This window comes from Lutra lutra, chromosome 4 (assembly GCF_902655055.1).
Source record: "Lutra lutra chromosome 4, mLutLut1.2, whole genome shotgun sequence".
In the NCBI taxonomy this organism is placed as follows: domain Eukaryota; kingdom Metazoa; phylum Chordata; class Mammalia; order Carnivora; family Mustelidae; genus Lutra; species Lutra lutra.
In genome coordinates, this window is record NC_062281.1 from 38859906 (window position 1) to 38885112 (window position 25207).

Here is a 25207-nt window from a genome sequence, read left to right on the forward strand (position 1 = left end):
TATTAGTATCAAAAAGACAAGAAATAATAAGTATTGGTGAGAATGTGGAGAACAGGGAACTGCTGTGCACTGTTAGTAAGAATGAACATTGGTGCAGCCACTATAGAAAACAGTATGGAAGTTCTTCAAAATATTAAAAATAGAACTATCATATGATCAGTATATAAAGGAAACAAAGTCACTGTCTTTTTTTTTTTTTTTTAAAGGTTTTTTTTATTTATTTATTTGACAGAGAGAGATCACAAGTAGACGGAGAGGCAGGCAGAGAGAGAGAGAGGGAAGCAGGCTTCTTGCTGAGCAGAGAGCCCGATGTGGGACTCGATCCCAGGACCCTGAGATCATGACCTGAGCCGAAGGCAGCGGCTTAACCCACTGAGCCACCCAGGCGCCCCCAAAGTCACTGTCTTGAAGAGATATTTGCACCTATGTTCACTGCACCACTATTTACAGGAAGCAATATAAGTGTTCTATTGATGGTTGAGTAGATAAAGAAAATGTGGTATATACAGATAGTCCACAACTTACATGGTTTGATTTATGAGTTTTCAACTTTATGATGGTGCAGAAGTCATACACATTCAGTAGAAACCATATGTCGATTTTGAATTTTAATCTTTCCTGGGCTAATGATCTATAGTATGATACCCTTCTTGTGGTAGTGGGCAGCAGAAATATGCCACATCTCTTTTTTAGCCATGCAAATGAAGGTAAACAATTGATACGCAACAATTTCGTGCTCATATAGCTGTTCTTTTTTTTTTTAATTTTTAAAATTTATTTTCAGTGTAACAGTATTCATTGTTTTTGCACCACACCCAGTGCTCCACGCAATCCGTGCCCTCTCCAATACCCACCACCTATTTCCCCCAACCTCCCACCCCCTGCTCCTTCAAAACCCTCAGATTGTTTTTCAGAGTCCATAGTCTCTCATGGTTCACCTCCCCTTCCAATTTCCCTCAACTCCCTTCTCTTCTCTAACTCCCCTTGTCCTCCATGCTATTTGTTATGCTCCACAAATAAGTGAAACCATATGACAATTGACTCTCTCTGCTTGACTTATTTCACTCAGCATAATCTCTTCCAGTCCCATCCATGTTGCTACAGAAGTTGGGTATTCCTCCTTTCTGATGGAGGCATAATACTCCATGGTGTATATGGACCACATCTTCCTTATCCATTCGTCCGTTGAAGGGCATCTTGGTTCTTTCCACAGTTTGGCGACCGTGGCCATGGCTGCTATAAACATTGGGGTACAGATGGCCCTTCTTTTCACTACATCTGTATCTTTGGGGTAAATACCCAGTAATGCAATTGCAGGGTCATAGGGAAGCTCTATTTTTAATTTCTTGAGGAATCTCCACACTGTTCTCCAAAGTGGCTGCACCAACTTGCATTCCCACCAACAGTGTAAGAGGGTTCCCCTTTCTCCACATCCCCTCCAATGCATGTTGTTTCCTGCCTTGCTAATTTTGGCCATTCTAAGTGGTGTAAGGTGGTATCTCAATGTGGTTTTAATTTGAATCTCCCTGATGGCTAGTGAGAATGAACATTTTTTCATGTGTCTGATAGCCATTTGTATGTCTTCATTGGAGAAGTGTCTGTTCATATCTTCTGCCCATTTTTTGATATGATTGTCTGTTTTGTGTGTGTTGAGTTTGAGAAGTTCTTTATAGATCCTGGATATCAACCTTTTGTCTGTACTGTCATTTGCAAATATCTTCTCCCATTCCGTGGGTTGCCTCTTTGTTTTGTTGACTGTTTCCTTTGCTGTGCAGAAGCTTTTGATTTTGATGAAGTCCCAAAAGTTCATTTTCGCTTTTGTTTCCTTTGCCTTTGGAGACATATCTTGAAAGAAGTTGCTGTAGCTGATATCGAAGAGGTTACTGCCTCCTCTAGGATTCTGATGGATTCCTGTCTCAATTTATCCATTTCGAGTTTATTTTTGTGTATGGTGTAAGAGAATGGTCGAGTTTCATTCTTCTACATGTAGCTGTCCAGTTTTCCCAGCACCATTTATTAAAGAGACTGTCTTTTTTCCACTGTATATTTTTTCCTGTTTTGTCGAAGATTATTTGACCATAGAGTTGAGGGTCCATATCTGGGCTCTCTACTTTGTTCCACTGGTCTATGTGTCTGTTTTTATGCCAGTATCATACTGTCTTGGTGATCACCGCTTTGTAGTAAAGCTTAAAATCAGGTAACGTGATGTCCCCAGTTTTATTTTTGTTTTTCAATATTTCCTTAGCGATTCGGGGTCTCTTCTGATTCCATACAAATTTTTGGATTATTTGCTCCAGTTCTTTGAAAAATACCGGTGGAATTTTGATCGGAATGGCATTAAAAGTATAGATTGCTCTAGGCAGTTCATATAGCTGTTCTGTTTTTCACTTTCAGCATAGTATTCAACAAATTGTATGAAGTATTCAATACTTTATTATAAAATGAGCCTTGTGTTAGACGATTTTGCCCAACTATAGGCTGGCGTTAAGTGTTCTGAGCACATTTAAGATGGGCTAGATTAAGCTACCATGTTCAGTAGATTAAATGTATTAAATGCATTTCTTTCTTGTGATATTTTGAATTTATTATGGATTTAGCAAGACATAACTTTTATAAGTCAGGGAAGATTTACATATATAGTGGAATATTATTCAGTCATAAAAGGGCAATATGCTAAATGAAATAAATCATAGTAAAATTCTGTATGATATCACTTATGTGTAGAATCTAAGAAGCCAAACTCATAGAAACAGAGAACAAATTGGTGGTTGCCAGAGTAGTGATAATGGGGAGTGGGGGAAATGGGTGAAATTAGTCAAAGGATATAAACTTCTAGTTACAAGATAAATAAGTTCCGAGGATGTACATGTATAACATGGTGACTAGTTAATAATAGTATATTAAATATTTTAATGTGGCTAAGAGAGTAGGTCTTAAAAGTTCTCATCATAAGAAAAACTTTTTTTCTGTTTGCTAGTAGATGTCAACTAAACTCATGGTAATCATTTTCTAGTATATACATAAATCATTTTGTTGTACATCTTAAACTAATAAATGTTATATGTCAGATCATCTCAGTAAAACTGGAAAGAAAAAATAATAATAGTAGTAATTAATATACTTTGTAGCAGTCAGTATGGATTTAAAAAGTCTGGATTGTGTTAGATCTGGTAATAGTGTTTTTCAGGGAAGTAGGATATATATATGTATATATATAAAGAAAGGTGGGAAATGTGTTGTAAAGTGATTCACAAGAAGTTTATGAGTTCATTCTGTATGGTATTCTTATTAATAAGCTTGAAAGATTTTGACTTTTTAGGCAAGTGAACATAAGGGCATCTTTCAGGACATTGGGATTCATTTTACTTGGGGAAAAATGAATAATAGATTTAAATAGAGTGTCTCAGTGAGACAGAAATAGTTGATACGATTTTAAAATATAATTTAAAATAAATTATGAATATGAATTTAAAATGTTTCATTTTTAGCACATAGGGGCATTTAATAAAATGGCAGAGTATAGAAGAACATTCAAAACAATAAAAGGCATAAAACAGAATTAGAATGGTGTAAACCAACAAGAACAAGGAAAAAGAGAAACAAAAGTGTGAAGTAATAAGCTGAACATAAATTGGAAGGAATAAAATGAAATATATTTTTCACTAAATGTCAACTCTCCCATTAAGGGCTCCTGGGTGGAGCAGTCTGTTGGGCATCTGACTCTTGGTTTTGGGGTCTCGGGGTCATGAGACCAGGCCCCCTGTAGGGCTCTGTGCTTAGCATGGAGTCAGCTTGGAGTTTCTCTTTCCCTCTCCCTTTGCTCCTCCCCCTGCACTCTCTCACTCTCTCAAATAAGTGGATAAATCTTAAAAAAAAAAAAAAAAAAGAAAGAAAGAAAAAAATTAGTAGGGTCAATTAAAATGCAAAATCTAACAATATGCTATTTATAAAAGACGTGTGTAATACAAAGGGTGGAAATGTAGGGACATTTCCTATTAGAGATACCAGATAAAGATAATCATACAAATAAAAATAAGAAATAGGAGTAGCAATATTTATATCCAGTAAATTAGTTAAAGTTAAAAGATCTCAAGTGAATAAAGAGGGGTTAATATCCAAAGAATAAATAGGGACATAAGATAATGACTTAAAAGATAATTTATATGAAATATGTAAATGTCAGTCACCAGGACAGTTAAATTTGTGAAGAAGCTATTAGAAATGTTAGGAGAGTCTAATAGGAGTTTATTCAGATGGGAGATTTTCATATATTGCTTACAGAATTGGATAAGATTAGCAGGAAAAAAAGGACAAAGAGGGTATAAATATTATAATTGATAAACTTGATTATATATATGTATACCTATAACTACACATATTTTGGCATTCCTTTTTTTTGGTATGTTTATGGAGCATTGATTAATGAGTTCTAGAAAAAGATTTTGCATGTCTCATTTTTGATTATAGTCTTAAATGAGAAAGGTAATTACAATATGATAAAATCCATACTTATTGGAAATTAGGACACATAATCTGAGGTAACCTATAGACTGAGGAGGAAATTACTAATTATTTAGAAAATGAAAAAGAAATAAATCATACCAATATCTGTACAATCCACAGAAGCTATAATTAGGGGGAAATATTTAGTCTTAAATAACTTCATCACTAAAAAAGAAAGACCAAAAGAAAAGAACTTAGTGCTTATAAATGAACTTAGACAAAATAATAAAATGTACCAAAAAATTAGGAAGAGAAAATTCATAAAAGAAGACTTTAAAATTAATGAAATGGAAAATAAAATTTAAACATGATAAATACAAAAGCAGTTTCTTTTGAGCAGATCAATAAAATAGTTAAACCTCTTCTGATTTTGACTAAAGAAAAAAGAGCAAAAATAAAAGATTTGGAATGAGAAAGAAGATACAACCAATGATAAACAATTTGAAGAATTAAGAGACCACTATATGCTGCTCTAATGATGACTCATTTAGTAATTGAAAAGTTGATGCTTTCATAATAAAACTTAAATTGTATAAATTGACCCCCAAAGAAGTTAAAACTTAAATAGAGCAATTATCATGGAAAAGATGGAAGGACAGTTAGGTATCTGTCTATGAATTAAAAGGATAGCATTTCGAGGTGCCTGTGTGGCTCAGTTGGTTAAGCATCCTTAAATCTTGATTTTGAGTTAGGTCATGATTTCAGGGTCATGAGATTGAGCCCTGTGATGAGCTCAGTGGGAAGCCTGCTCAGTGGGAAGCCTGCTGGAGATTCTCTTTCTCCCTCTCCCTGTGCCCCTTCCCCTGGTTGTGTGTGTGCACACACACTCTATCAAATAAATAAATAAATCTTTAAAAAAAAAAAAAGATACCAGCTAATAGCACCAGTATTCACAAGAGCCCAGTGTGGAAAAGTCAATCAACGGGTGAATGGATAAAGTGTGATATATCTGGACAATGGAATAATATTTAGCCATTATATGAATGAAGTACTGACACATGATACAGAATGGATGAACCTTGAGAAAATTCTGTTTAGTGAAAGAAGCCAGACACAAAAAGTTATATTACATGATTCCATTTATATGAAGAATCCAGAATAAATGTATCCATAGAGACAAGAAAGCAGGTTCCAGATGATTTGGAACTCAACAGAGGTAATTGTTCTACAACATTGAGAATGCCTAAATGCCACTGAATTGTATACTTTAAAATGCTTTAAAATGGTGAGTTTTATGTTACATGCATTTTACCAAGAAAAAAACCAGCTAAGTCTTTTAGGACGCATCATTGCAGTTATTTTTATGAAGCCAGAATAACTTTGATATCCAGACCTAGATGTATAAAAAGAAAATTCAGCCTTACTTGGGTACCCATGATGATTACCATGCCCTTTTTATCTCTGGTGGAAAGATGCTGCTAGTTCGGGGCGCCTGGGTGGCTCAGTGGGTTAAGCCGCTGCCTTCGGCTCAGGTCATGATCTCAGGGTCCTGGGATCGAGTCCCGCATCGGGCTCTCTGCTCAGCGGGAAGCCTGCTTCCCTCTCTCTCTCTCTCTGCCTGCTTCTCCGTCTACTTGTGATCTCTGTCAAAAAAAAAAAAAAAAAAAAAAAAAATTAAAAAAAAAAAAAAGATGCTGCTAGTTCTTCGCACTGCCTTATGGTTCTCATCATTCATTAAAATTGAGGAGTCCATTGCACTGTTGGCTTCCCCAACCTGCACTGCAGAACTTCTAGTAGTACTAGGAAAGGGAGTATCCTCTGGATCCTCTCAGTGAAGATAGTTAGGGGTTTGGTGAGCAATGATGTATCCATTACAGTATTCGATCTCCTTGAACCTTTGATCTCCTTCCTCTAATGTATACCAAGGATCAGTGGCATTTCTACATAGGTCACTGTAGAGTCCAGGTTTCAGGTAACTAGCTGGGCATACTGTGAGGGACACTCCCAACTGTTTGAGATAACACAGAGTCCAGAATTTCTGGTCTTACGTCCCTATCAGTGAATTCCTTTCTCACTGGAAATCTTGGAATCCATTCCCACATATATTCTTTAGAATTTGGTGATAAAAACTGACAAAATCTTATAACTTTTTTGGTATGAATAGTAGGTGTTCTTGCATCAGATTTTCTATTCATTCTCCTGGTATCTGAGGATTTGAGCGTAGTTCTAGGACTGGAAGCAATGCAAGGTGGTGGAGGAGGGGTTTACATTCTCCTGAAAAGTGACTGCCTCAGGTGAGGTCATTATGGAGTCTTCAGGCATTGTGAGGTTCATCTTCTTGGACTGGGGAATAGGGTTGCTTTTGTTGACAAGGGATGCTTATAGGACTTGGGGGATTCAGGGTATTCAGATTAATAAACATCTACTTAAATGTCCCATTACCAGTTCTCTGGGTATTTCTCTTTATAGTTAAAAGCCTAACTTTAACAGAATAGAGCTGGAGATGTGAATTTAGCTTGCAGTATAATTCAGCTTCCAGCTTAGATTAGACCTTGAGCTTGTTTTTGGAAGTCTTAGCCCTGTGCCTACAAGAATTAAGAAACTCAGCGGAGAGCCTGCTTCTCCCTCTCCCTCTGCCTGCTGCTCTGCCTACTTGTGCTCTCTCTCCATCTCTCTAATAAATAAATAAAATCTTTTACAAAATTAAAAAAAAATTCTTCTGGGGCATTCAGAAGTTTTTGGTTTCTCAGTCTTGAGCTGGAAGTTTAAGGTCTGAGTTTGTTATATTTGTTACATAACTTTTCTGGTGTAGGCCAGAGCAGCTAGCCTGTTCTATAGTATTCGTACTCTTATTTTCACCATAGCATTCCTTTTTTTAAAAATTTTTTAAAGATTTTATTTATTTATTTGACAGCCCGAGTGAGAATGAGCACAGGCAAGGGGAGTGGGAGAGAGAGAAACAGGCTCCCCACTCCCCACTGAGTACTTTGTGTACCTTGGATATAGAGAGTTTATTATAAAATTAGGAGCTCAGGTGACTTATGGAAGGGCCACAGAAGCAAAGGTTATGAAATCTGCTGCTGAAGGTTGCGGAGAAGCCAACAGTGAGTATCTCAGCCTGAAACACTGAAGTGGTGTTTCTTAAAAGCTCACTGGGGGTCTGTTGGAATCCTTGAGTCTTTTGCAAAGCTCCCGCCAACTATCTCATTCTATAGCAGCAATGTGGTTATCAAAAGCTCAGCAGGAGGCCTCTGTGTCTGTCATCCCCCAGTTCATCTGCTACAACCACATCTGAAGAATGATGGTTCTCCTTAACTTTTTGCCATTGAGATTTCATGCATATTCTTCTTATTGTCAGACTCTTAACTAGGATCCATTCAGGGAAAGGAATCTTCTCTTTTGCTGTGATGAGGCTTTAGAAAGGAGTGATGGATGGTGTTGCTTACTTCATGAGAGAGAATCCAGCACTGAATTCTTTATTGACTTTTGAGGGAATACACACACACACACACACACACACGGGTTTATATACATACATATGTATACTTACACACATGATTTTTAAGGGGATATATGTGTGTGTGTTTATGTGTATAAATCAGGACTATACACACAGTATCTCTGAGTATCAAACTAAATTACTTTGGAAAGTTTAAAGAACAGGATGGATAAAATTCATTTTGTTAAGGTAGCTGTTTTATTACTGATTTTTCACTTATTTTAAGCAATTATAAATGTGAAAGTAATTTTGCGTGGTTTTCTAATATTAGGAAACATTCCATGTCTTCCAATGGCTTGCTCTTCTTTCTCTTCTGTAGAAATGATATAGTGAGACGTATATGATTCTTGGAATCCTTATATGTTTAAATTCTGTCCTTGTTTGTTACCACTATCGAGTCTCTGTTTCCTCATCTTAGAAAATGGTGATGGTAGTATTTTACCTCATAGTTGAGAGGGTTGAATTTGATAACACACATAAAACACCAATCCTGGTATCTGGCTGATAGTCAGAACAGTAAGTGCTAGCAGGGTTTACTTTGTCTTCTAATTCATACCAAAGTATACATGGCTTCTCTCTCTCATTGTTTCTGCTTTTTAAAAACACATAAGTATTTACTTGGCAAAGTTTCAAGAGCTGTAGCAGAGATGCTTTTTGGGCAAGTGGAAGTTAGATCCCATTACTCATTTTATTTACCTGTCATCATGTGGTCTTGCTCTTGAGGAGAAGGAGTGTTTGAGAAGATCTTGGATGTGTGACTTAGGGGAACCACATTCCTTGCTTCTCTAACTTTGGTAGAATGTGGTCCTCAGCTGAGGGTTTCATGTGCTTTTATGTAGTCTGAACAGGCCTGGGACTTTGATATTCTGGGGATGATTTTGCTTAAGGTGAGATAAGCCTTTTGTGCTAACTTGAGACTTTGGCTGTTTTTATTCTACATTTCATTCTTTTAATTTTCATTTATATCTTCTTAATGCTGCATTTGTTTGAGTTGACAAACCGTAAGTCTGTTTCTTTCATTCATAAGAAAAGAGCAAATCTTTATATATTAACTTTTTGATTTTAGTAGATTTTAAGTATATATTTGAAGCATTAAAGCTAAGATATGATTCACTTTTCTTATTTGTTTACTTTGATTTATCACCGTTAAGTGTTTTAAATTGGAAACGACTACATGCAAAAACTTGTAGATTTTTCTTTAATACTTATGATGTTTGAAAGGAAAAAAATAAATGTCTTGGTTTCTTTTAGGTCTTATGGAAGTGTATTTAAAGCAATACATAAGGAATCTGGTCAAGTTGTTGCAATTAAACAAGTACCTGTTGAGTCAGATCTTCAGGAAATAATCAAAGAAATTTCCATAATGCAACAATGTGACAGGTATGAAGAGATTTTCTTTCTTTATTTACTTTCATTTTGATGAATTTTGCTAATAATGTATAAGAAAATATATTTTTTGGTCATCTGGTTAGTTTTGTGACTTTGAATCTGAATTGAGACTAATCCTTCTTGAAGATGAGGATAGTTTTGGAAGGTTGTCTTTAGGACTAAAGCAGAAATGATGTTTTAAAGCAACATGCAGTGATAGAAAGCACTCAAGCTGTTTTCCCATCTTGGGGGCAAATTTATGGGTGAAAATTATTTTTTGATGTTAAGGGGGGGTCATTTAACAGTCTTTTTTATATAACTCTTTCCACTAATTAAACACAGCCATGTTTTATGTAACTCTAATTCATTCAACAAACATTTACTGAGCTTTCCCAGTGGGCCAGATACTGTACCAGGATCTAGGAATACCAAGAGAACTAAGATACTGTTTTTCTTCTTGAGGAGCTGCTAACCTAATTGGGAAGACAGATCCTTAAAGAAATAGCTGTGCCACAGCACAGTCGCTCTGCTGACTGTTTGCAAGGGGTAATATGAGAGCTGGGAGGCAGGGCACCTCCCTCAGCCAAGAATTACGAAGTCTGGCATGCTGAGGAAGAGTTTATTAAAATTGGGTAAAGAAATGGAGGGACCAGAGAGAGTAAAGAGAATTACAAGTAGAGAGGTGAAACAGCACACTGGTATGTGCTGTTCTGACAAGGTTTAGAATTACTAGAGTGGAAGGTGTGAGACGGAGTTTGGTGTGAAATGATTTGGGGTAGGTAAATAGAGCTGATCATGAAGGGTCTTTTATGCCCTATTAAATAGCCTGGCCAGGGATGCAGAGTTTATACATTAAGACTATGTTTAGCCTCTAGTTACTTAATTGAAAAGAGATTTTGTTACTCTCTCTTTACAGAAAGTCTACAGGTAGCAGCGACAAAGTGACAACTGTCTAAGGCTTCTTTTCTCACACTGTGCTGTCCTTACTAAGGCCTGCCCATGCTTATTGTCTCATGGTTATAAGAGGGCTACTCTTGCTCCAGCCTTATGTTTATGTTCCAGGCAGGAGGAAAAGGGAAAAAGCAATAAAGGGCTTTCTCAGAAACCCTCAGCTTATGTTTTATTCATTAAAATTGATCGAGTCACATGGTGTCTTATAGCTGATGACTTAGGGGATCTGGACACACTGTCACCCCTAATCGAATCAGGGCCCCATTAGTAAGAGATCTGTGAAAAACTTTCCTTTCCAAAAGTGTATAGAATCCATATATTACATGTCCTTTGGCTAATGAGGTGACTGAATAGTCCTAGAGGAACTTTGTTTCTTGAGTTTGTTCAGTTTTGCTTTTCTTTATTGTATGCTATATATTTAGATTATATTACATATTTTTTATAAAGATTGTATACCTGGAAATTCAAGTGGTTATAGAAAAAAAAATTATACATTCATCAGCTCCCAGATCAAAATATGTCATTCCGAGATTTTCCCAAACCTTGCTGTTAATTTGGTTAATTTGATAAGAATGTGGTTCCCACAGTTTGATGTAGAAAAGGAAAGACTAAGATAGAGTAATGTTAGACCTATCGGGTACTTAATATTTGTGTGTTGTTATTACTTTGTTATTATCACTAAATGTACTTTAGGGACTGGTGTTGTCCTCTAGAGATTTTAATTGAGTGTGCTCTAGGAAAGGCAGAATCTCAAATACTACTTACTATACATGTCTTCCTCTGACCTTGGTTTGTCTTGAGACCTGTCAGCTCTTGCTTACATTTCTTTCTCAGCTTCCTATTCGTTCACCTTCCTTTCATTTCTGACTCCTCCAACTCATTTTCTGCCCTGAAGCTAGAGTGATCACTCTAAAATGCAAACCTAAAGAGGTCATTCTCAGTTTAAAACCTTAAGTGTCCCGTTGCCTGGAAAGATCCAATATCCCAAGGATGGCATATAAGACCCTTCATATTTATGCTTATGCTTCCAGTCTTTTCTCTTACCTGTGTTTCTCTTTTAATCACATGTTTACTTGCATTCTGTATCAGCTGACTTAAATTCTGTGAATTTGGGATTATATTTTACGAAGTGCCTTTGGACCTTGCCACGTAGTGGTTATTCAAATACAGGTATTACTGATTCTTGTCTGGGTGACTCAACTGGACCATATCCAGAAGGGACTTTACATTTTAACATTCTTAGATCAAATTTTTAATTGTTGCAGGTAAGCCTCTCAAATTCCTGCTCTGTTCAGGGCATCATCATCTACGTAGTCTTTCCATAACTAAACTGAGAGTCGTCTTTGTTTCTTTTTCTGGTACTTCTGATGACACTGTGTTTTAGATTCTCCTTCTGCAATGTCTTCACTATCTTTATCCTTCCTTTCATTCCCTGAGAAAAGGAATCCTATTTCTTACCACATGTGCAATGCCTAGCACTGTACTTTTTTATTGATTGAGTGTGAATGGATATGGTATGTATATGGAATATGGAAGAGCATTATAGGTTGAGGAAACCATTGGGAAAACTGGTCCTTGTTCTTGTTACATACTTTAAACTACTAAGGGGAAGGAAAAGGAAAGAATAAAAGGGGAAGAAAATGTGAATGTGTTTTTAGAAATTTTGTACCACTTTATAGCAGAATGCTTTGTAGGTAGTAGGGATATCTCAAGTATTTGTTGAATGAAATAAGTAGATGGATGAAACAATTACTGGTAAAAAATGGCTTATGCCTTTTGGATTTTACTTTCAGATTCACTATTCATATGAAATAGCGAAGGATCAGAAAAATTAGTAAGTTAAAAGATCCTAAAAATGTTAAAAGATAGGGCAAGTGAAAAATAAACTACGAAATGACAGAAGCAAGCATTACATTTTAGCTATGAATTACTAGTGTTAATGTAGATGTGTTATTGGGAAACTGGCATAAAAATGATTTGCAGGAAAACAAACAAATTGAAAAATTCCCACTTACAGCAGTGGAATTTGGTTAGAGAAAATGAGATTTGCATTTCTGAAATTGAAAAAAACTCTATTTAGCTAGTTGGGCACTTGGCAAATTGTCTCGCTTTCTACACTCCAAAAAGAGACCAGAGGGTGTTTAAATTTTTTTTGTTCATTTTAGTAAATATTAAACATGTGTTTAATACTGCATTTTGGCATAAATATTTGAGGAAGCCCATCTGCGTTATTACAGAATCTTTTGTGTCTAGTCCAGTGCTTGGCACAGAGTAGACACTTAATAAATATTTGTTGAATATATAAATCATAGAATGTTAATGCTAGACTGGATCTCTATTAGTTTAGAGTTTTGCAAACGTACTCTGCTCTAAGGAGGTGGGGGTATTTTCCTCAAACAGTGAAGAATTGAGCAGAACGAGAAACTTTAGTCATTGCTTTCATCTTTTTTCTATATTGGGACTCATTCTAAAATTTTATTTGAGGAACAGGCTCCTGGTACTAAAGCATATTTTAGAACTATTTTACAGGTACAGAAAATGAGACTTAGAGATTTTACATGGTTGTTCAGGATCACACAGCCAGTTAGGGCCTGGGATGCTGAAAAATCCCACATTAGCTGACTCTAGGGCCAGTGCTAAAGAAAGCAAGTCTACAGAAAAGATTCCAGCAGTTTAAACTGAAGCACTCTCAACGCATTGCTGGGGGTAGAGGCAGGAGCTGGTCAGTAATACTTGGGAATACTATGTCCTAGATAACGTGGATCTAAGGGAGCCACAGTTGACACAGCCCCTATATTCCTGGTCCCTACACTCCTCAAGGAACTTCTCATGTTAACCAGGAGAAATGTGTTGTCACCGTGCATCAAGGCACACTCTTACCCACTTATTTATTCATTCAACTAATATATATTGAGTACATACGCTGAGGGCAGCCTTTATGTGTTGTTCACTGGAGATGCAACAGGGAGTGAGTCTTAGACTTAGAGGGACGTTCAGTCAGGTAGAAGAGGCAGGTGACTGTGCTGTTTTAATGCAGTGTGGAAACGGCTGTGATGAAGTAAATATGGGGAACTCTGTGGGCTGGAGGACATATCTAACATCTCAGCATTGGAGACTCAGGGAAAGCTACCGCAGGGAGTCATAGTCAAACTGAGTGACTTCGGATGACTTAGATTTGGGGGGCAAAGAGGAGAGGAGATGCATGTGTTGGGAATAGCACATTTTTAGTGGGTCTGCTCAGAGGCTTCTGCCAGTATCGTTCCTCTCCTACCTGTTCTATTTGCTGATGTTTCTGGGTAAAATTCCATTTAAACATGGTTAGTGAGACGTGCAAAAGTTTGAAAATCACATCAAAGGATTTGTGATGAATTTTGGCAATTTGTATCAGTTCATGTATATATATATTCATTTTTGGATGGGCCAAGAAGTGACTTGCTGTGATTGAGGTTTCTTTCTTTCTCTTTTTTTTTTTTAAGATTTTATTTATTTATTTGACAGAGATCACAAGTAGGCAGAGAGGTAGGCAGAGAGAGAATAGAGGAAGCAGGCTCCCTGCTGAGCAGAGAGCCCAATGCGGGACTCGATCCCAGGACCCTGAGATCATGACCTGAGCCGAAGGCAGAGGCTTAGCCCACTGAGCCTCCCAGGTGCCCCAGTGATTGAGGTTTCTGTTGGGGAGAGTTCAGCTTCCATAAGAGAGTGTTCATATTGCCTTTGTGAAAGCATTGTGTTACCCCCTCAAATTTAGAACACTATTAAGGTTGTAGAAGGATGTTAAGAAAACTTATGTAATGAAAAATAGCCATTTCTTAGTATTGTAATTATCATATGCTCATAATGGGAAGACTTTAGAAAATGTTTGCACAACGTTTCTGTTAAGGACTTTTTTTTTCCCAAAATATACAAAGAATCCTTAAAACTTAACAAGGATACAAACAACCCAGTGAAAAAATGGGCCAAAGACCTTCACAGAGACCATACCAGTGCAGATTTGCTGATGGCAAATAAGCACAGGAAAAGATGTTTCACGTCCTGTGTCATCAGAGAAATGCAAATTAGCACAGCAGTTAGATACCACACTACACACCTGTTCAAATGGCCCAAATCTCGAACACTGACAGCTCCAAATCCTGGTGAGGATGTGGAACAGAAGGAATTCCAGTCATTGTGGATGGCAGTGCTGAATAGTACAGCCCGTTTTGAAGTCAGTCTGGTTGGTTTCATATAAAACTAAACATACTTTTAACTATATGATCCAGCAGTCATACTTCTTGGTGTTTACCCAAAGGAGCTGAAACTTATGTTCACATAAAAACCTGCACATGGATGTTTATAGCAGCTTTATTCATAATTACCAAAAACTTAGAGTTTTTCTTCAGTAGGTGAGTGCACAGACTCTGGTACATCCCAACAGTGGAATATTATTCAGCACTAAAAGGAAATGAGCTATCAAACCACGAGAAGACATCGAGGAAACTTAAATGCATATTATTAAGTGAAGGAAGCCAGTCAGAAAAGCTACCACTCTATGATATTCTGGAAAAGACAAAACTATGGAGGATCAGTTGTTGGTAGGGGTTAGGAAAGTGGGAAGGATGAATAGGCGGGGCACAGAGGATTTTTAGTGTAGGGAAACTACTGTGTATGATGTCGGTGTAGAGTAGATTCTCAGTTGTGTGCTCAGGAGGGGTATGTTGGTGATGGGCGAAGCTGTTCTTGTGTGGGGATAGGGAGTGTGTGGGAAGTCTCTGTATCTTTCCCTCAATTTTACTGTGAACCTAAACCTCTGAAAAATAAAAACTATTAAAAATACCTTTAGCAGGGCGCCTGGGTGGCTCAGTGGGTTAAGCCGCTGCCTTCGGCTCAGGTCATGATCTCAGGGTCCTGGGATCGAGTCCCACATCGGGCTCTCTGCTCAGCAGGAAGCCTGCTTCCCTCTCTCTCTCTCTCTGCCTGCCTCTCCGTCTACTTGTGATCTCTCTCTGTCAAATAAATAAATAAAATCTTAAAAAAAAAAATACCTTTAGCAATACATGGTTATCTTCAGTTACAATGAAATTCAACTTAGTATAAAAACGTTAGTTACCTTTTAGGCAGTAAAAATTAACATTTGAATTTCCATAAGAAGCTTAAACATAACAATTCACTACAAATAATTTGTACCACAAGTAGTGTTTATTTAAGGTGCAAATAGACCATAAGAGTTTGTAGTGCTGCTTCCATTTTTCACTCTGGCTTTTCTCGCTTCTCATTTTATACTCTTTCTATTTTGAATTGTGATACTGGCAGAAGACTGGCAGGCTAAAGGGTGTAGAGGAGGTGTGAAAAGGAGACAGGAATGGAGATGATATGGTCATTAGGCATGGAATGAGAGGGAGAAACCTCCCCCCGCAAAAGTGGGGAAAGATAATACGTAGTTTCACTGGGTTGAAGGTGTTAAACAAGGAAAGGGAAATGAATACATGGGACAGGAGAAGGAGATGGTGGGAGATGGCCCGGGAGAAAGGAGTGGAACATGGCTCATGATTGCCACCCCAGTTATCAAGGCATCACATTTCACCTTTGCTTCCTGGTGTGTGCAATAATTTGACTTATGTCTTCCTTGTGCCTCCTCCCAATGGAATTTTCTAAGTCATATTGAACAATTTAGCTGTGCCAAAAATACACAGAATTGCTGGGTTCTCATATGTCCTGTAAGTCCATACAGTGGCTTAGTCAAGATTCTTAGGAATTATGGCTGAATTAGAATTTTGTGTGTTGCTTAAAATATGCTTATAAATAACATAGAGCTTGTGTCTTGAAGGAAACTCTGCCTCCTTGCTAGCGTTCAAGAATCAGTGTGTGGTTAAAAAATAGATATTAGGATATCTAAATAACCGTACAGTTAGTTAACTGGCCTGCTGAAATGAACAGTGTTACCTTTGGCCCCTGACAGTCTCGCATGTGATAATCCTCTTTAAATGCTATTTGATTGTATTATTTTCTTGCATGAATTTCTTCAGGGATTCCCCATTGCCTTGACTGACATTTCTTGTCACTAAAGTCTACCCATTTTTCTCCCTAGCTTCTGTCATTAGGCCATATTATGTTGTTCAGTGAATGCTGATTATTTTAAAATGATACTTGAATGAATGATGAATGAATTTGAATGAACGATGTGTGTCAGTGGAAACAGCCTGAGTCAGAAATCCCAGGTCTTGTACTCTCGCTGAACATATTTGTATCTGTGTATGTAATTTTTTTAAATTACAGCTTTAAATTTTAATCTTCATTGGCCAGTCTTAAGCTTATGTTCAGTGTGCAGTTGAAGGGAGACACAGTGAATAAAGCCCTGAAGACTTGCTTACTAGCTTGCCAGTCTCTGTTGTTATCAGGTTCTGCTGAATGTTACCTTGCAGATATCTCTGGAATTTGTTCTCTTTTCTGTTTTTTTTCCCCCACTCCCACTCCAACTCACCACATGGCGTTTTACAAATGTAGGTTTTACTATTATTTAGGTATGGTGAGATAAATTGTTATACTTCCGGATCCCAAGAGATGCGAGCCTATCATACAAGATCTGGTGAGAAGGGGAGGGAAGGCTTATACAGGGAAGCACCAGGGTCAGTTAGGAGTCAGAGGAAGAGAGCAGAAAACATGGGCAAGAGCCTTTGTTATAGTTCTGTGGGAAGGAATGGATGAGATAGGGTAAACAGGTTTTGGATTGGTTAGTTCGAGTGATTTCAGTGGGGTCAGGGGTGTAGGGCAGTCCCTCCTTGTCTGGTATTTGGCTCTGGGTTGATGAGGTTAGGGAAATAGTGGCTCTGGAGGTGGTGGGGGGTTTTGGACTTCTGATTGGTTTGATTGCATGTGAAGGGAGCACTCGCAGGTGCTGATCCTGATGAGCGACAGTGGAGGCCTTGTCAGCAGGTCTCAGATGTCAAAGCATCACGAATACAGAAAATAAAAAGATAGTCCCAATGCAATCTCTTGCATGCCTATATTAACATGATTTTCTAATTGTTCTACCTGTGTCTATATTTGCTTTCCTACAATCTAGCTTTGATGCAGCAGCCAGAGAAATCTTAAAAGTGTAAATTAGGTCATCATACTGCTCTGCTTAAAATTCTCCTCAGATCTTCTTTTACATATCTAATAAAGCCCAATTTCCTTACCTTGGTTCTGAGGCCCTTCATTATCAGGCTCCTGCCTCCATCTGCAACTACATTGTATTCAACAGTAGTCTTCAGTCACTTAATTCTAGGCAGACTCATCTTTTTTTTTTTTTTTTTTTTGGTCAGGAGAGAGGGAGAGAGAGCAAGCACAGGCAGACAGAATGGCAGGCAGAGGCAGAGGGAGAAGCAGGCTCCCCGCCAAGCAAGGAGCCCGATGTGGGACTCGATCCCAGGACGCTGGGATCATGACCTGAGCCGAAGGCAGCTACTTAACCAACTGAGCCACCCAGGCGTCCCTCATCTTTTGACTTCTTAAGGATGATTTGCACTTTCTCTCCTCAGGGCCTTTGCACAGAAGTTCTCGGTGCCTGGATGCTCTTTATCTGGTTAACTTCCAGCCAACCATTGAGTCTTGCCTTAAATATTATTCTTTTAGGGAGGTCTGCATTAGGTCCCTTCTGTCAGTTTTTCTGTGATTATTTCTTTGCTCACTTATTCACCGCTTTTTTGGGTACATATGAGAAGGGAGGTACTGAGGCTAAAATGGAGAGCAAGCCAGACTGGCACCTAACCTCATGAATGCAAAATAAAGTCTCAGCCAGTTTATCTCATGGCAGCCCCCTCCTGTTTTAAAACTACAGGTAGTAATTGTATTTTTCTGTGGGTTTACTTCTCTAATACCAGTGTATTTCATGCTGGTGTGTGCTCTTTGAGTCAGAATTGTGTTTGTGTGGTTCACCACTGCATATTGAATATCTGGCTTAGGTAGAGGGTCAGTGAATGAATGCTGAATGAATGATAGAAACTGTATCATGTATGCATCCTTCATGTGGCTGTCTAGCCCTATCTGCTTGAATACTTTTCTAGGTTACCATTATTGAGACCATTTTTTATGATATAGAACTATTGGACCTTGATCCATGGACTTGATTATGTGTTAGAATGGACGACAAACTATTTTTTGAAGAGAATTTTACCTGTCCCCAAAGCGATTCTCTTGACTCACCCCTAAAGAGAAATAGAGTTGCTTTTTCAGGTAGCCACCCAAGTTAGAATCCTTAATTTTCATAAGGGCTGTCAGTCCTACCCTTAGAACTGCTGATTACTCCACTGTATTGCAAGATAAAATATATGTTTTCTGTGTGCTTTTCAGTGAACATAATTGAATTTATTGGTACTTAATACTTTCAAAATTTTGAATGAGAACATTAATATTGAAAGAGTCTCTTTGAAGACTGTTCTCCTGGAGTGAGGTTTAACTCTGGGTCTATATCAGAGTGACCCGTAGAGCTTTTAAAAGACCTGCTGGAGGGACGCTTGGGTGGCTCAGTTGGTTGAGCAGCTGCCTTCGGCTCAGGTCATGATCCCAGCATCTTGGGATCGAGTCCCACATCGGGCTCCTTGCTCCGCGGGGAGCCTGCTTCTCCCTCGCCTCCATCTGCCAGTACTCGCTCTCTTTCTCCCTCTCTCTGACAAATAAACAAACAAACAAACAAATAAATAAATAAATAAAATCTTTAAAAAAAAAAAAAAGACCTGCTGGATTAGAACCCCTAAGGTGTGGGACCTGGGTCACAGGTGTTTCTGAGAGCAGACTCTCTGTAAGGTTTCTACATAGGGACTCATACCCTAAAGAAATGTATGTAAAGAAGTCTTTTTTATGTTTCCCACAAGTTGAAGTTCTGGGTGTGTAGGTTGGTTTCACTTGCTTGTAAACAAGCACTTTTCTTCTGTGGTCCAGTGAATACTTAGGAACTCCTGGTATTTACTTTCCAATCTCAGCACCTACCGAAGTTGAGTGTGTCTGCAGAATAAAGATGTCAGATGGGGAGTAATGAGCGATGTGGGTAGAGAGGTAGATTTGGAAAGCCCTATATGTGATATGAAGCATTTAAGATCTTTTCCTTTCAGCAATGGAGAGACATTGGAAGTTTTGTGGGTTTTTTTTTGTTGTTGTTGTTGTTGTTTCCTAATGGGAGAGCAATATGATCAGTTTATTTTACTTTTGTTTTAAAGGAAGGTAACCTTGTCAAAAACACAGATTAGAATGGGGGAGAAAACTGTGACAAGGAGACCAGTTAAGAAGCAAGTCTGTACTAGGTAACGAGGAGCAGAAGGATAAAAGAGGAGTGAATTCCAGCCTTGTAGCTTCCTTTTTAGTGTGAGTCCTTAAGCTTCAGTCTGCTCTACCCTTGATTGACGAGTTGGCTAAAATTAAAGGCTCTACTGAGAAGTCTTCTCTGACTGTCCTCTTTGACCTCTTATTTTGGTGGTCTCTTTATGTAGTCTCTTATAATACTTTCCATTTATTATTATTTTTTGCTAATTTGGTTCTTGTGTCTTATTTATTGCCACTTTTCGTAATAACTGCTACTGGATAAAAATATCTTTTGAACAAGTTGTCCTCTAATTATGCCATTCGTGTTTTGTCCTTTCTATTTTGTGGCCTTGCTCATGGCCTTTCTTTTTTCTAGAATGTTCTTATCTCTTCTCCACCCATATTTTGAAGTTTTAACCTTTCTTTCATAGCAAATCCCTCCCTTTCTACAAATTCTTTCTGCTGGCTCTACCATTTCCTTATTTTAGTGCTTATAGCATTTAAACTGTCTACTACGTAGTTTATGTTACCTTGTTTTTATTTTTCATGTATTCTGTGAATATAGATACTCTGCCTTTTTGAGTTGGGCAAGATATTTTACATATCAGTATATATAGCTTGCCCTTAATAAATATTAAGTAAGTATTAAATATTAAATAATATGTGACTATTTGTCTCTTTCTAAGTCTTGCTAAAAACAGGCTATAAACATAGTTTATTTTGCTCTGAAAGGCATAAAACTTCGGTTCAGAAATATTTTGAATTGTTAATTTTACTTATCTGAATTTAAAGCAAAAATAGTTGTAATCAGGGTGCCTGAGTGGCTCAGTTGGTTAAGCAACTGCCTTCAGCTCCGGTCATGATCCCAGGGTCCTGGGATCAAGCCTCACATTGGGCTCCCTCCTCAGTGGGGAGCCTGCTTCTCCCTCTCCAGAGCTCTGCTGCTCTGTCTGCTTGTGTCTCTCGTGCTCTCTGTCAAATAAATAAATAAAGTCTTAAAAAAAAAAAAAAAAAAAAACCTCTAGAATTTTAAAGGCCCAAATAAAAGAGAATTAAAAATAAATTTTTTGGCTTCGTTGAATTAGAGTATTTTTAAAGTTGAGTAGTTGTATTTGACTGAATGCAAACTGCTTAAAGATTTATATTTAAAATGCTTTATTAAAATATCTTCATTTGTTCCTTAGGTTATATACTAAATCCTTTGCCAAAACAAAGCCTTATTTTCTTGGGAATCACTCAAAGCATTTGGGCCTCCTCTGCTTTGTAATCCTGATAAATTTCATCCATGAATTAAAGCCTAATTACACACAGTTGCTGAACTCTACATATAGACAATTTGATATACAAAGATATTTACTCATTAAGTTAACTTATTGGGACAGTATGAAATGTTGGAAATACTTTGTATTGGGATTAAGAAATAATTTTCTTTGGGAATTAACTAAGTTTAATTGTCTGTGTATTTTTCTTTAGCCCATATGTTGTAAAGTACTATGGCAGTTATTTTAAGAACACAGACCTCTGGATTGTTATGGAGTACTGTGGAGCTGGCTCTGTCTCGGACATAATTAGATTACGAAACAAGACGGTAAGTATTTTTAAATTGTTTTGCTAATCTCATTTCTAAAGATTCATACTTTAGAATCTGATTAGGTAGTATTTTGTTACAAAGGAAATATCAGTGTGAAAAAAGAAGAGGTTTTACAGTGTAAAAGGATCTAGTACGAGGTGTGAGAACCAGCCATATGTCTTTGTATGGCAAATTTGAGAGTCATATAATTGTTTGATTTATTTGTTAGGAAATTTTTGGTAAATCACCGAGAATCTACCATAGTACTCCACTTCTTCATTTAGAATCAGTATGTAAGTTATGGCTAGAATTTTATTTAAAGTTCATAATATTTAATGGTACTTCTTTAAGTTTTTTGTGTTATAATCTATGTTTGGTAAAACACCTGGAGTTTTATGTTTCTGAATTTTAAAAAATAATTGAAAACAAATTTTGTCTTTATTTTCCCAAATATTGTCAGGAAATTGGGAAATGATAAAGCTAGCTCATAATTGTGTGTGTGTGTGTGTGTGTGTGTGTGTGAATTCAAATTAGTGAAATGTGTTATTTAATAGTACCTTTTTATGGTTATGCTTTAATTCTAAGTAAAAGAGTTATTAACAAAATTGTTTAATTTATGCTAGAAATGCATCTAATTTACTTGGATAATTCATAAGGTCAAAAGTGACCTTTTTATCTGTGAATTTAGAGTAAGAATGAATCAGTGAAATAATTAGTAATTCTGTAGAACAGTAACCTAATTGCTATATGACATTATTGTATGATGTCAGACGTATTTCAGTGAAATACATTCAGAAAAATATTTAACTACTTGAGTCAATTTGTGGTTAACCAGAATCATTTTAAAGTTTGGTGAAATATGTTGTAAGTTTATCCTACTAATTTTTTTTTTCTGTTAGAGAAAATAAATATGATTTCTTTTAAAAGAAGTGAGATAGAAATTAAAATAATCCCTGTTTTGACAGAATGAATTAAGTGATTTGTGACATTCTAATTATATATTTTAGAATTTCTATGGCACTTAACTAGTATTTATGTAAATCAGATGATTCTTGAGTGGCAGAACAATGCTTTAATTAAAAATAATTATACTCCAGTTAGAGAAGTGTTTTAAAATCATTTCAGAGCTAAACTCAGTGCATTTGGTATTTTAAATGACCAAGTATTCGAAATATGAAGTAAAAGTGTGTGAAATGGAAAATCTGTTTTTTTGATTTAAAATTATAATATTACCATTGTGAATAGATAGGAAACATTGGATTCAAGTACTTTATTATCTTGTTGCCAAAAATAACAAACTGTGAAGGTATGCTGTATTTCTAAAATACAGATATGAATGAGTCAGGAATCTGACTCAGGAATCTCCTTTACCCCTTATCAAAGGGAATATTTTACCCCATTCAAATTCTTTTTTTTTTTGGAAGACAGAATCCACTGAATATACTGGGCAGTCACACATTTGGAACAGTTTGTTATTCTCACAGAACAGTTATCCTTGGGTGTGGGGTAGCATGGAAGAATCTGATTCCCAGATATGAAAAAGAACTCAGAGCAGCTCGGGATAGGATCAGGAGCTGTAGGTTTATAGTTTCCGGATATTGCCTTCGATAACAGCTCTTGTTAAATCTCTAGAATATTTGCATCCTGCTTTTCTTTCATTTATGTAGTATCAGAAAAGAGTTCCACTATTGGGAGGATTAGTAATATAAGATTTGTATCATTCCTTTTTTTTTTTTTAAATGCCTGGACATTGTAAATATTTGATCATTTTATAGGAATGATCACTGGAGTGATAATCCTAATTATCTGAATTTCAGAGGTGTGGCTGTTACCAATTAATTGGCTGGCTTTCAAAAATGTGACCAGTGAAACAGTTGTCCTTGATCCATTAAAATTCACTCTAGTAATTAATTGTTTTCATGGTCACAGAACAATCACTTTTTTCCTAAGGGTATGGGAACTTTTTTTTTTTTAGAGTTTATATTCTCTTTTGTTTTTTGTTATATGCTTTGTTGTTTCTTTTAATTTATTAATTTAATGTACATATTCAGTACATTTTAAACAGCACAAGACATTCTTATTGTTTATATTGTCAGTGTTTATGCTTTTCATTGTCCCTTATTCTTTCCTGCATTCTCAGTTGCTTGAAGAACATGTCCTTTAGTGCTTTTATGTGGGTATGATGGCAATAAGTGAAAATGTTATTTCACTTCATTTTTGAATGATGTAATTACTGGGTAAAGAATTCTAGGTTGGCAGTTTCTTTTAGTTTTTGATTTAAAAGGAATGACTTTTGGAAGACCACCTAAGTAACGTCTTTTTGTAGAATTGTGCTTGTCTTTGAAAGATATCTCATTAGGGATAAAGTATTGCTGATTTTTAATTATCAATTGTTATCTGGTTTTGATCAGATGTTTCCTTGAAAATTAAAGATACAGGAAAAAACAAATCTGATTAAGTTACATACTTTTTAAAAAGCACTTAAGTTTAATCTGTTTAGCTTGAAGTATAACATTGTTTGTGCCTTACCTCCTTCTTGTCTGTACAGTTTTATAACTTGTCACTTTTATTATGCACTTTAGAATAGAGATGGCTCTTAGAATAGAAACTAGATTCATATATTGGTGTTTTTGTAAATGTTACTGCCTTATCCTCTCCTCCACCTTTGAGTGTTTCCCTTACCCTCAGGCTTTGCCTAGTGAATTTTCATCCATGAGGGACCATCTCACCTATCGTGTCCTCTTTGAAACTTTTCCTGTTTTCCTGAGTAGTTTCTTATCTAATTGGTTCATTAATTAATTAGGTAAGTCTTTACTGTATATTTACAAGCATAATAAATTCTAACTGCTATTATTACTACAATTTTTACTATTGTTACTGCTTTTTTATATATTTTAACCAGTAGGTAGACTTTGCACCTTTTTTAATATGTATTAGCTCTTTTATTCCTCTTTATGCTTATCTTTTTGTTATTGTTGTTGGCATTTTTCTTACCAGTTTTTAGGATTGCCTGACAGTTTGCTAATAGTTAAATGAGCCCTTCATATATTTTAAAAGTCATGAAACCAATTATCTTATTGTCAGAATAGATAATAAAGAAGGAGCTTTGAAATACATCTTTCAGAAGTTTTATACGTTGACCTATACTTTTTCTTTGGGAAACATCTAGGAAAAGATGAAGGCATAGATTTAGGTTTAAGACTTAATTAGGCATATTCCAGTGACTGGAACTGAGGCGGAGCAACAAAGGGTTGGGATTGTATCTATTTAAATGTTGCTCCTTGACATGGGGCAGATCAAAGAGTTGGCATTTGAGCTGATATTGAATGATGGTTGTGGTAATTGCTTTTCCTCTCCCACACCCCCTCGTTGTGTTCCTGCTAGAAATAGGATGAAGTTGAAGCCTATATTCCAGTGTGTGATTAGAGTTTCTCTGAGTCTCCTGGGTGCATTATGAGTAAATGAGATGTTAAGTAGATGTATTCATTAAATCTTTGCTATATGAACATATAGTTAGTATTCATTGAATCTTTCAACTTCGAGTGTTGGGGCATCTATAAATATATGTGAGTTAAATTCCTGATTTCTGTGATCAGATTCACAAACACAGCTCAAGCCCTAATCTCATGTATTTTAGTAATTGACTATTTTTCAAAATAATTACAGTGTTTTGAACTATCTTTTAAGTGTGGTGAAACCTGTGTATAGATAACTCTGCTGTGGTATCTAGAAAACACACTTAATTGGTCAGCTGTTGGTGTTTAGAAGAAGAATAGTTGCAGTTGCCTTTCCTTAGTGTAAACCACTCGAGGACTGACATTTTTATGTATTCATTTTGGAAATATAAGTGCCTGGAGTAGCTTCTGGCATCTAGCAAAGCTTTGATAAATGTTTGTTGAAGTGAAACAGGATCCATTCCTTGGCTGCTTGTCCTATGTATATAAAACAACTCTCTCTATTCAGTGTTGTATTTTTGTAGCTAGGTTATAATTTGCATGGCTACTTCTATTTAGTTTTAATATTACTGGTTATTGAACAGATACATTCATATAACAAAGAAAGGCCATAAAAAGTGTGTTTACCAGTAACCTTGGAATGCATGAAATAACAGAATCTATTGCATT

General features: G+C 36.6%; 1 protein-coding gene across 2 annotated transcripts in view; it reads left to right on the forward strand.

Annotated features, from left to right (window-relative positions):
- STK3 (serine/threonine kinase 3) overlaps positions 1-25207 on the forward strand; it is a 275511-nt gene that overhangs the window by 43537 nt on the left and 206767 nt on the right. For both annotated transcript variants that reach the window (XM_047725603.1, XM_047725604.1), the window contains 2 exons: positions 9194-9322; positions 20987-21101. In XM_047725603.1, the coding sequence (XP_047581559.1) occupies positions 9194-9322; positions 20987-21101 (244 nt within the window). The remainder of the gene's footprint in view (positions 1-9193; positions 9323-20986; positions 21102-25207) is intronic.